At 47.1% G+C, this 11,471-nt stretch overlaps 1 protein-coding gene across 1 annotated transcript; it reads left to right on the top strand.

The window, feature by feature from the left end:
* Nucleotides 1-251: 251 nt before the first annotated feature.
* Nucleotides 252-8,117, top strand: LOC103771774 (glucose-fructose oxidoreductase domain-containing protein 2). Its single transcript, XM_008939086.1, has 2 exons — nt 252-590; nt 7,168-8,117. Exons 1-2 carry the CDS (start codon nt 257-259, stop codon nt 8,115-8,117), a joined length of 1,284 nt encoding a protein of 427 aa, XP_008937334.1. The 5' UTR covers nt 252-256.
* Nucleotides 8,118-11,471: the final 3,354 nt, after the last annotated feature.

The raw sequence follows: 11,471 nt of genomic DNA, 5'->3' as shown, positions 1-11,471 counted from the left end.
AGCTCAGGAGATACTTGGGGCTTTGTCAGGCTGCTTTCTTACTGCTCTGCTGCAGTAGGATCGTTGGACTTGTCTCTTAATACTATTTTTCTATGGATGACAAGTTTTGAGGGGTTTGTTTTTTTCAGTAGAATCCTTTAAAATTTTGAATGCCGTGCGAAGGGTAGAAGCTGGTATTTGGGCTAGATGTATTTAATATCAAAAAAGACCTTTTCTTGATAAAGTCTTGTACCTTTTTACATTTTAGGACCTGTGGATGGAACAGAAAGCTCGGGAGCCTGACATTTTATTGAAGGCTGCATATAGACCCTGGTGCTTGGATGAATGCAGAATGAAGATACTTCCTGGAGTGGGTGTGTTTGGAACTGGCAGCACCGCCAGGGTCCTGGTACCCTTGCTGAGAGCAGAAGGCTTCTCCATTGAAGCGCTTTGGGGGAAAACCGAGGAGGAAGCCAAACAGCTGGCAGAGGAGATGAGCATCAACTTCTACACGAGTCGGACTGACGACGTCTTGCTGCACCAGGACGTAGATTTGGTCTGCATCAACATCCCTCCACCTCTAACTCGGCAGATTGCTGTGAAGGCTCTAGGTACCGTTTTATCTTTGAAGTTGGACCAAAAATCCACAGCTTGCTCCTTGGCAGGTTGAAATTTGAAGCTGTTACCCCAGCCCAACTGGTAACAGAAGCAGTGCTGAAATTTTTCTGTGGCATTGGTAGCACTATCTGCAAGAAAGATTACCTAGATCTTTTTTGTAAAAGTATTGTTTGTAATTGCTTATAGCTTTGCAAGTTTTGAACCAATTGGGCTAAAATATTTCATGTCTTGAGACTGAACTTAAGGCAGGAAGGTTTTAATAAAAATTAGCTGTTTCAGACGTGCTGATGATGAGGTAGTAAAATGGTTTTATGCCCATTTAAAAAAAAAAAAAAACAAACAACCAACCAAAAAAAAAACAACCAACCCAACCCCAAACAACTTCAGTTGCTGACTGAGCTCATCTCAAATCTTCCCATGTTCTCCAGTAGGGAACTGAACTTTGCTTGGGGTGGGGGAGTTTGTTCAGCTCTGCTTTCTGTTTCCCCCCAGAAATAAAACCAAACCTGAAAGTTCAGTGTTGGAAAACATGTTTGCATGCACTCAGTAGAATCTGGTGAGTGAGGGCCTAAAATAGCTTTGTAGTGTTGATGTCCTCTCCCATAGGCCGGCGTGGGTGTGCGCTTGTGTGTAATTCTGTAAATGACAAGTGTGATATTTTCCCAGTGTTTACAGGAGATCCACATCAGTTAATTTTAGGATGGGTGGTATCTCCAACCACGTGAGCCAGGGGGTGTGTTGTTCTTTGCCTCTTTGCTCTGCAGTAATTTGTTCTGGAAGTAAAGAGCTCCTTGCATAAACATTTGCAATGCCACTCAGATAATGCAGGGAGAGATTTCAGGATTTTTCTTTCTCTTTTTCATACTGATAGATTTGTTGTTTCACATGGTAGAGGACAGTCCTTTGAATTTAAAGTATTCTGATCTTTGACTGGACTGTAAGGTGGAATTTAAATTAAATTCCATTTAAATTAAATTCCATTCAAATTAAATTCCATTTAAATATGCTAAAAGTTCTTTTAAACGCTTGGTAGGTAGTAAGTGTTTCACTAATTCTTATGGCTCTTGGTGATCAGCTGGGCTAAAAGGAAAGGATTGAATCTTCTCTGATGAATTGTTAAGTGAAGTGGATTGAGATTCTTTCTTTGAATGCTGGGAACCTGTAAGGTGATATCATACAGAGGGGATGAAGCTGGTGCACTGAGGTGTGATACTTGGGCTTGACTGCAAGTACAGATGACTGTCAAGCTGGCAAAGTTGGGGAGATGAGTGGCTGCCCTAAGAAAGGGTGGTTTATTCTTCACTTCTGTCTGTCCTGAAATGTTCTGATCAGCAAACTGATGCAGGCACCTCAGACCCAATATGCTGACCTTGTCTTCCAGCTTTCCAGGTTTGTTGCAATGGTATTTACAGACCAGCTGCTGAGTCTGTTGTGACATTTCAAGCCAGCCTTGGATGGCTTGCTGCAATTGAGCATTCTGAAAGAACACAAAACTGGGATAAGGCCAAAGGCAGCACATACATTTTGTTTGAACACTCAGATCGAGAGAGTGATGTTTATAATTGACAAATTATTTGCTGTGAGTTGTATATAATAGATAGGTGTTTACTAGCCCAGAGACCCAGCTTTAGGAGAGGTCAGACGGGATACAGTGATAATCATCTGGTTTGCTTTGCTGGGGTTGCCTTGCTTGTTTTAAACATTTGTTACTTAAAATTTTAATACTTTTAAAATACTTATAAATTTTATTTTATTTTAAAGTGCACTTGTATTTGTACTTCTGGAAGAAAGGAGAGAGACCCAGATTTTCCAGTTTGCTTGCTTACTGACAGACATCCCTCAACAAGCCTAGGTACAATTTTGGCATCACGAGGACAGGGCAGTGACTCTGGAGTGAGTTCATGAACCAGACAGATCAGATCAAAGCCCAGAAGGTCGTTCAAATTCAAATCAATGTAATCTTATGGTTTATCTCCACAACAGGCAAAACAAAAAGCTTTCCTAAAATTTGTGCCTCTTTTAATCTCAGAGGAACAAAATTAATTTCTCCAAATGCCTGTGTTGTGGTTCATGTCCCACTGTTAAAACGCATCAGCCTTTGCTTTAGGTGAGCACAGAGCGGAGATACCGGCTGGAGTGGAATGTAAAATACAGGGTGTTTGCTCAGGGAGGCAGAACATGAGAAGTCCTCAGAGTAAAATTTCCTCAGGATGCTAAAGATAAAGCTGCTGCTTCACATAGAGCCCAGCCATCAAAAGCATGGTTTGTGGAGTGGCCGCAGAAGAACTTCTCACTTGTCTCTCCTGGTTTGTGCTGTTTGACTACATCATGTCAGACATCTTTGCAACAAGGTTATTTGACCCCCTGATTTTGCAGAGGCCCTATAAATTAGAGCATGTATATGTTAATTCTGAAGGAAGGAGTCAGAAAGGGCTGTCTCTGCATCCTGTTATGACAGATCCAAGTTCCGTGTTCCAGAAGCAGGATGAACAAGCTGTAGGTGCTTATTTGCCTACTGTGCTTCCCAATTCTGTAATAGGTGGCATGAAAGTCCTTCAAACCACAGGCAAACAAGATGAGAGGAAGGAGTGTGGTGTGGACTTGAACGTTCATTCATTGGGAGGCTCCCAAAGCAAGTGTGTCGGACACAGCTGGTTATTTGGGAAGCCTTCTCAGACACTCCCAGCCTCTTAGGGCGGACAAAGCAATGGTCTGGTGCTCTTCAGCAGTGTCTGGTTGCACACCCTCCTAGGTGTGACCTCAGGTATCTGGTGTTATTCAGGGCAGTAAAGAACTGGGGCTTCTGTTCCATGGACATAGGAGAAATGGGTTTAGTAGCTTGAGTCAACATCATAACCCCACCAGGCTGTGGGATCCTTCCTCCTGCCCACACTGGCACCCTCCCTGCCAGGAGGGAGGAGGAGGCTGTCGGTCCTGGTGGCTGCTGGGGCCTGTGTCCCTCCCCAGCACCTGTGGTGCTCCTGAGAAGCATCCACCAGGTAGCAAGAGAAAGTAGTGAGTTTTCTGTGCTTGCATTTGATTAACCAGGGCTTTGAAATACTTCATGTCCAGCAAGTTTTGGATGTGGTATGTCTAAGTGGCTGCAGGGGAAGCTGATGCCTCAGTGTTGATGGACTGTCTGGATCTCACTAGAGATGGAAGATTCATTAGGAGAAAATATGAGCCTACAAGAAAGCTGGGGAGGGACGTTTTAGAAGGGCTTCTAGTGACAGGTTATGGGGGTAATGGGTTCAACCTGGAAAAGGAGAGATTTACATTAGAAGTTAGGAAGAAGCTTTCACTATGAGGGTGGTGAGACACTGGCACAGGTTGTCCCGGGAGGTTTTAGATACCCCAGCTCTGGTTGTTTTCAAGACCAGGTCGAATGAGGCTTTGAGCAACCTGGTCTAGTGGAGGTGTCTTTGACCATGGCAGTGGGGTTGGAATTGGATGGTCTTTAAAGTCCATTACAACCCAAAGCATTCTGTGACTCTATGAAAATAGTCTAGTTTATTCTGCTGTCCAGTGTATCTCAGCTCAGTTTTTGGTTGCTTCCATAGGATGTGAAAACCCTTTAAATCTGGTATTTCATCTTGCGTAGCAATGATTTGGCTGTATTACATTAATGAGAGTCAAAGGACTTGTGCTTAAATGCTTAGCTTATTTACTAAATCGGGAGTTGGTTTGAAATCTCTTGGAATGGAGCAGGTGTTCAAAAAATGTGTGGACATGGTGCTTCAGGACATAGTTTAGTGGTCATGGTAGTGTTGGGTTGATGGTTGGGCTTGATGATCTCGGAGGTCTTTTTCAACCTTTTTTTGTATGATTCTATGTACAAAAATGTACTTTTGCCCCTGAGTGTGGGAGTAGATGGTTTGTTTAAGGACCTCTGGTAATGGTGACCTCTTTTTCTCTTTTTCCCTCCCTTTTACTCTGACAACCAGTTGAATAGCCATAAAGAGGAAGATTTCAGTGCAGCAATGGTCGGCAGAAGCTGATGTGCTTCTTGCAGACAGGGTTTGCTCTAAGGTGTGTGCAGAGAAGACCCTGAGGCAACAGGGGATCTGCTGCTGTCGTTGCTCACTGCCTCCAAGGTGGGGAAACCCAACCCCACATCTCCACCTTCTTCCTTCCAGGCTTGCAGCCCCTTCTGTGGGCTTAGACCAACCTGTGAGCTGGTGCAGTCCCCCTGCTTGGAACGAGGAAGCTTGCTGTTGTAAACTGGGCTCAGCTGGGAAGCTGAACTGGCTCAAGAGGGCTCCAAGGAACACGAGAACCCCACGGTGACTCCCATGTCTCCAGGCTGGCACGGACCTCAACAGAAAATTTTGCAGCAGTGATTGAAGAAAACGATATGGTACAAAGTTGAGGTTAATTAATTGTCAAAATGATAGAAATGAGATGAGGGTTTTAAGTTGCTGTGCCTTGGAACACAGAAAGCCTGGCTATGTGTTGGTGAGGGACTTCATAGCCATCCCCAGCTTGGCCCTTGTCCTTGCTGCGTGGCCGTCTCTGTGAGCTTGGAGACCACTGGGGATGTCCCACTGAGGGCAGCCTCAGGGTTGTCACAGGGATGCGATGGTGTGCCCCGATCTCTGTCCTGGCCAGCACCACTCGGTGGGTTGTGCCGAGCTCTCCGTGCGCTGCGCTGACATCCCAAAAAAAGGCACCGGTCATTTCTGGCTCCTCGGGTGGCTCAGCCTGCACTGGCAGGAGCAGAGTGCTGAGGCAGGGGTGAGGGTGGGACAGCAGAGCGAGGGCAGCCCGGAGTGGTCTCGCCTGGTGTGGAGCAGCTGGCCCTGGGCAGCAGGGTGGGCTCGTTGGCTCAGCCCTCCCTGCTCTCAGTCCCCCAGCCTCTTTTGTGTGGACACCGTCAGGCTCCCTGAAGAACCGGTTCAGGGCAGTAACCTGCCAGAAAAGGAGCCATGGGGAGCGAGGGTTCTGTGTTGGGTTTGTGTCCTGAGCTGGCTCCCATGCCACCAAACACACAGTGGAAGATGATGGGGTTGTGCAAGCTTGCTTGCAGAGCTATCAAGATAGTTGCTTTTATGTTCTGCAAACTTGGAGAACTGCAAACCTGCCTAGGATGCTGTGAAGATCTCTGTGCTTTTCCTTTTTGCTTGTATTTTACTGTAACCTGGCTTGAGATAAGCGCCTTTTAAAGGAGGCAGATAGATCAGGTGCTGAAGCATCTCCAGATGCAGAATATCAGTGGTGTGCCTCGTCTCTGCAGCAGGACTGGGGACAGCGCAGTCAGAGATGGGGTTTACCAGTGGGCCGCTGCCATTGACTCATCAATTTAGGGGATTTCTTTGGACAAGACCACTTAGAATTGTATCGTTGTCATTTTCTGACTGGATTTTGCATGTGTCTATTAGAAATACAAGTTCTGAGCATTCTCTGGCTGTCGTTGTCCCCTGGCTAAGCTAAACACAGGCACGTGCCGTGGGCTCGCTAGCCCTGGTGTAGCCCACAGGGTTCCTGACAGGTTTCCTTGGTGGGGCGCTGGGAGCAGGAGCTGCAGGGTGGGACCTGCCTCCCCTCACCTGCGAGAGACCGGTGGGAGCGCCTGTGCTGCTCCCTTCTCATCGGGGAGCCACTGAAAAGTTCTGAGCAAGGCACAGGCTGCTCCTGGGCAAGGAGAAGCTTCCAGAGCAGTGCCTGGTGCCGTGTGTGGCCGGCATTCCGTCGGCTCTTGGCAGAAACTGGTGTGAGGTGACTGACCTTCGGGTCTGGCGTTGCCAGCTAACGTCTGGAGACTTCTGGGTACACTCCTCGTTGTAACATCAAAAAATGCTTAGATAAGTATTTTGTCAGAACAGGTGTATATGGAAAAGTAAAGTCGTGTCACGAGAAAAGGGTGAGGATGAGGGAGGAGGAGGGAATACCAGCAGAGCTATAGAAATTGAGTCAAAGTTTGCACTGGGGCACGTGCAGCTCTCCTCAGTGTCCCTCCCAGTCACCTTCGCAGCCTGACGGCACGTGCAGACATACTGCTTTCCAGTTAGTGATGTTTTTGAAACAATCCACCTACAGAAACGTAACATTCCTAATTCCTCTTTTCTGTACACAGGCCACTAAGCATCCTGTATGTCCCACTTCTGTTAATCTATTTAAAATAATAAAGTCATAGAGATTGTGAAATACAAAGTGAAAAACAAATCTCCCATTCACTTACCTCCTCCCCGCGGGGTATGTGATTTTTTTGTTTTTCCTTTCCCCTCTGACTGGACAGGCATTCAGATAATTTTATAGCTGCAATATGTGCATTGTGTCTTCATTTGAAGCCATGTGATACCATTTGGCCATTTCTCATGATACAAAAAATCTCTTCGTTATTTGGAGCCTCTCTCTGTGGGAGTTTGTCAGCTCTGCAACCGAAGCAGCTTTGGGTGCTTGCTGCATTTGGCGTTCCCATTTTAGTTCCCAGACCTTTGCCTTTGAAATTGCAGCAGGAGAGCCTAACTCTTCAACACACCACTTCTTGACAACCTTTGGAGCATCTGAGTGTGTTTTGTGCGTTTGTGCTATATTTTTATTTTATTTTATTTTATTTTTTTTGTGCTGCAGGGATAGGAAAGAATGTGATTTGTGAGAAAGCTGCTACCTCTGTGGATGCCTTCAGGATGGTCACAGCAGCCAGGTATTACCCCAAGCTGATGAGCATCGTTGGCAACGTCCTCCGTTTCTTGCCTGCCTTTGTGAAGATGAAGCAGCTGATAGAAGAACACTATGTGGGCAACGTGATGATCTGCGATGTCCGAGTTTATGGGGGAAGCCTGCTCAGCCACAAGTACAACTGGATCTGTGATGAGCTGATGGGAGGAGGTGGCCTGCATACCATGGGAACCTACATCATCGACCTCCTAACTCACCTCATCAGCAGGAGAGCAGAGAAGGTCCACGGTTTGCTCAAGACTTTTGTGAAGCAGAACACAGCTATAAGTGGCATCCGCCACGTCACTAGCGACGACTTCTGTTTTTTCCAGATGCTGATGAGCGAGGGCATCTGTTGCACTGTGACTCTCAACTTCAACATGCCTGGGTCGTTCCTCCATGAAGTCATGGTGGTTGGGTCTGCCGGTCGCCTCGTCGCTCGTGGGACGGACTTGTACGGGCAGAAAAACACCGCGCTCCACGAAGAACTGCTTTTTACAGACTCTCTGAGTGTCAACAGGGGCCTCCTGGAGAAAGGCTTTAAAGACATCCCGCTGCTCTACCTGAAAGGGATGGTGTACATGGTGCAGGCGCTGCGACAGTCGTTCCAAGACCAGGAAGACCGTCGGACGTGGGATCATAAACCTGTCTCGATGGCAGCTTCTTTTGAAGATGGTCTGTACATGCAAAGTGTAGTTGAGGCCATCAAGAGATCCAGCAGGTCCGGGGAGTGGGAGGCTGTGGAGATGATGACCGAGGAACCAGATGCCAATCAGAACCTCTGCGAGGCGCTTCAAAGAAATAACTTATTAGAATTCCTGCTTGGGAAGATAGGACAATTAACACTTCTGGTTGTAATGTAATAAAAACCTCTCCCGTTTTAAGATATGTAGATTCTTATTTAATAACCTGAGTTCCTTGGTTTTTTAAAACATGGAAAATTTGTCATGTTCTGATTTAAATCATTTGAAGAGTTTTAAATGTTTCCGTTTTTGCAAATGTGTTTTTGTCTTGGAGACTAGTAGGAAAACTTGAATTGCCCTTTGCACTTGCAGGAACTGAAGTGAAGCCTTGGGATCCCAGCCCTTGCCTGGAAAAGGGACACAGCCCCTGTTCCACAGGTTGCTTATTTCACCAGTTCTAACATGAGAGCACATAGAGCAAGATCATGGAGTGTCTGTTGTTCAGTTGCCTTTTTCCTTCTCTCTTGGAGACTGATTTAAGTTTCCCTCCTCAGGGTTTAGGGATGTAACAGGTCTCAAAACTCCTACAGGACAAAAGGCAGAAGGAACAGACTGTTTGTAACATAAGGATCAGCCTTTTGGCTTCCTGCATGTGGCAAATGTCTTTCCAATTCATTGGAACTGGTATTTTGTTTAAATGATGCCATGAATTCTCTGTTGATGTTGTCTTAGCAGGAAAATCTTCAGGCACTTTGTGACGATTTGTGCTACTCTTCCCTATCTGTAGAATAACGTCTACAGATGTTATTCCTTCTACTCAAGAGGCTGCCTGCATCCAGCAGCTTTTCCCCATCAGGTCTGGGTCTGTTGGCTGTTTACTGCCTGGCAGCACTGGTGCCGTGGCTGCGGGGCCACGTTCTCCTTGCTGTGACTCAGTAAACGCCTCCCAGGGCCACAGGATTTCCACGATGTTGTGGGGATTGAAGCTGAACAGTGTTAACCTGCTGGGGAACTGCAGATGGAAGCAAGGAGGTACATCCTACCTCGTGCAGCTCTCCTCCCATGCTGACCAGGGAATTGGCACACTACACGCGTCCGGATGGTTGAGAGAGTGGGGACAGAGCTGTCGTGGGTAAGTCTGCTCTTGATCTCAAACACTGGATATTCACCCTCTGGCCCTGCCCATCCTCGCACCCTCCTGCAGCTTGTGTCCAGTGGGGAGATCTCTTGGCAGAGGAGGGGTGGAAATTCATTCCATGTGGGAAACGTTTCTCTACGAGGCAGGTATGCAGAAGGGATAGTCCAATTTTACTACATTTATTTTGTGTACTTGAAAGATTTTTTTTTTAATGTATTTCCCACTAAATTGTAACCCCATGTATTTATTAACACGCAAACTCCTGTTTCATAAGCTGATCTTTCCTGAAAAGTATCTTTGGAAATAAAAAGTTTGTGTTTGCATTCTTTATGTAGCTGTGTGCTTGTGGTTGATTTGGTCAAGCTGAAAGTGTTGCAGTAAATGTGAACAGGACCTGTTGAGACCTTCCCTACTTCTGTGCTGTTGCTGCTAGCTGAGTAGCTTGGGCGGGGAAAAAGTAGGAGCCAGCTCTGTGCCATCCTAGCAAGTGTCATCTGTTTATCACCAGGGAAAGAAAGTCATAGAATCCTAGAATCATTATGGTTGGAAAAGATCTCCAAGATCATCAGGTCCAACCATCAACCTAATACTACCATGACCACTAAACCATGTCCCCAAGTGCCACATCCACATATTTTTTGAACCCTTCCAAGGATGGGGATTCCAGCACCTCCCTAGGCAGCCTGGGCCAATGCCTCACCACTGTTAGGAGAGAAGTGGTTCTCAATATCCAATATCAAAACTTCCCCTGGCACAACTGCAGCCCATTTCCTCTCATCGCTGGTTCCTTGGGAGAAGAGACCAACCCCCCCCTCACTCCAGCATCCTGTCAGGGCGTTGTAGAGAGCCATGATGTCTCCCCTCAGCCTCCTCCAGACTAAACACCCCCAGGTCCCTCAGCCACTCCTCACAAGCCATGTTCCCCAGGCCCCTCACCAGCTTCATTGCCCTTCTCTGGACCTGCTCCAACCCCTCACGGTCTTTCTTACCCTGTGGTGCCCAAAAATTACCCCAATGCTCAAGCTGTGGCCTCCCCAGTGCCCAGTCCAGGGGCACCATCACTTCCCTGCTCCTGCTGAACACAGAATTTTTGATCCAGGCCAGGATGCTGGTGGCCTTGTTGGCCATCTGGCCACATGCTGGCTCATGTTCAGCCGGCTGTCACCAGCACCCCCAGGGCCTTTCCTGCCAGGCAGTTTCCAGACACTCTTCCCCCAGCCCAGACCATTGCCTGGGGTTGTCGTGACCCAAGTACAGGACTTGGTCTTATTAAACCTCTTAAAATTGACCTTGCCCCAGTGATCCAAGTTCTGCCAGAAGATCTGTTTTCCCACCTCTTTGCTGTTTCCCATCTGTTTTTGGAGATCCCCTTGCCTGTCTTGGACTCTGCCACGTCAACTTTTGTGATTAACAGGTTTTTTATTTTTCTGCCTGACTAATTATAGAAATTGCTAGAATACACCAACTAAGAAGCAAACCCCCCCTTTTTTTATGTGACCACTTTCTTTGCTCAGTTGTAAATCAGGTATTAAATCAGGTATCTACCTTCAGGTATTTACTCTCACCACATTAGAACTCTGACAGAAACAAGTCTACAGGTGACGTGCTGGTTTTAGCGTGGCTGCTTCTGTGCTCTGCGCAATCTCATCTCCACTGTGAGCTGGATGAGAAAGCAAATTGCTGAAATTTATTCCCTGTTCCCAGCTGTAGCAGGTGGAGCAGTAAGCTGCATCTCTGCACGTGCTCCTTTAAAGGTAGAAGTTCTGAGCTCTGCCACAGCTCTGAGCATCTAATGTCTGTGTGCTATGTAAAACACAGGTGAGATAATGTCTCCTGGAAGTCACCATCTTTTGTTCAGACAGAACTGGCTTATTTCATGCCAGTTTTGGACCTGTTTTGAAGCTGTCCTTGAACGGAGAACCTACCTTTGTCAGTACGTTTGTATTGGGCTGAAAATCCTAAAATACAGCTCCTTCTACAGGAGAAGGAGCAAGCACAAAACCTCCAGATGATCCCAGCAAAACAAGGAGTGTGTCAAGACTCCTAGGTGAGCAGGAGTCTTGACACAGGGAGTAGGACCACAGAAGTGTGCAGAGAAATGAAATGGGCTTCTCATGGGTGGGTTACAGCCTCCAGCTGCCCTGCACAGGCAGAGTGGGATAGTGGCCAAAGGAGCACCCCTTTGGACAAGCTGGGTCCTGTTGGGAGGCCTCAATTCCCCTGTGCAGTCCCAGCTCATCCAACACAGATGGAGTGGAAGAAGCTCCTGGTTAGTGCTGCTCGCAGAAGGGGACCAGGCCAGTCTCTGCTGGCTGCAGGACTGAAAGGCAGCACCACACCGTCCCCTCCCACATCCCCTGGACCAGGGCATTGCCAGCAGCAAGGTTCAAAGCTGG

Source organism: Merops nubicus, unplaced genomic scaffold (assembly GCF_000691845.1).
Source record: "Merops nubicus isolate BGI_N331 unplaced genomic scaffold, ASM69184v1 scaffold4084, whole genome shotgun sequence".
Lineage (NCBI taxonomy): Eukaryota > Metazoa > Chordata > Aves > Coraciiformes > Meropidae > Merops > Merops nubicus.
Note: the sequence above shows the minus strand (reverse complement) of the source record. Positions and strands in the feature narration are given on the sequence as shown.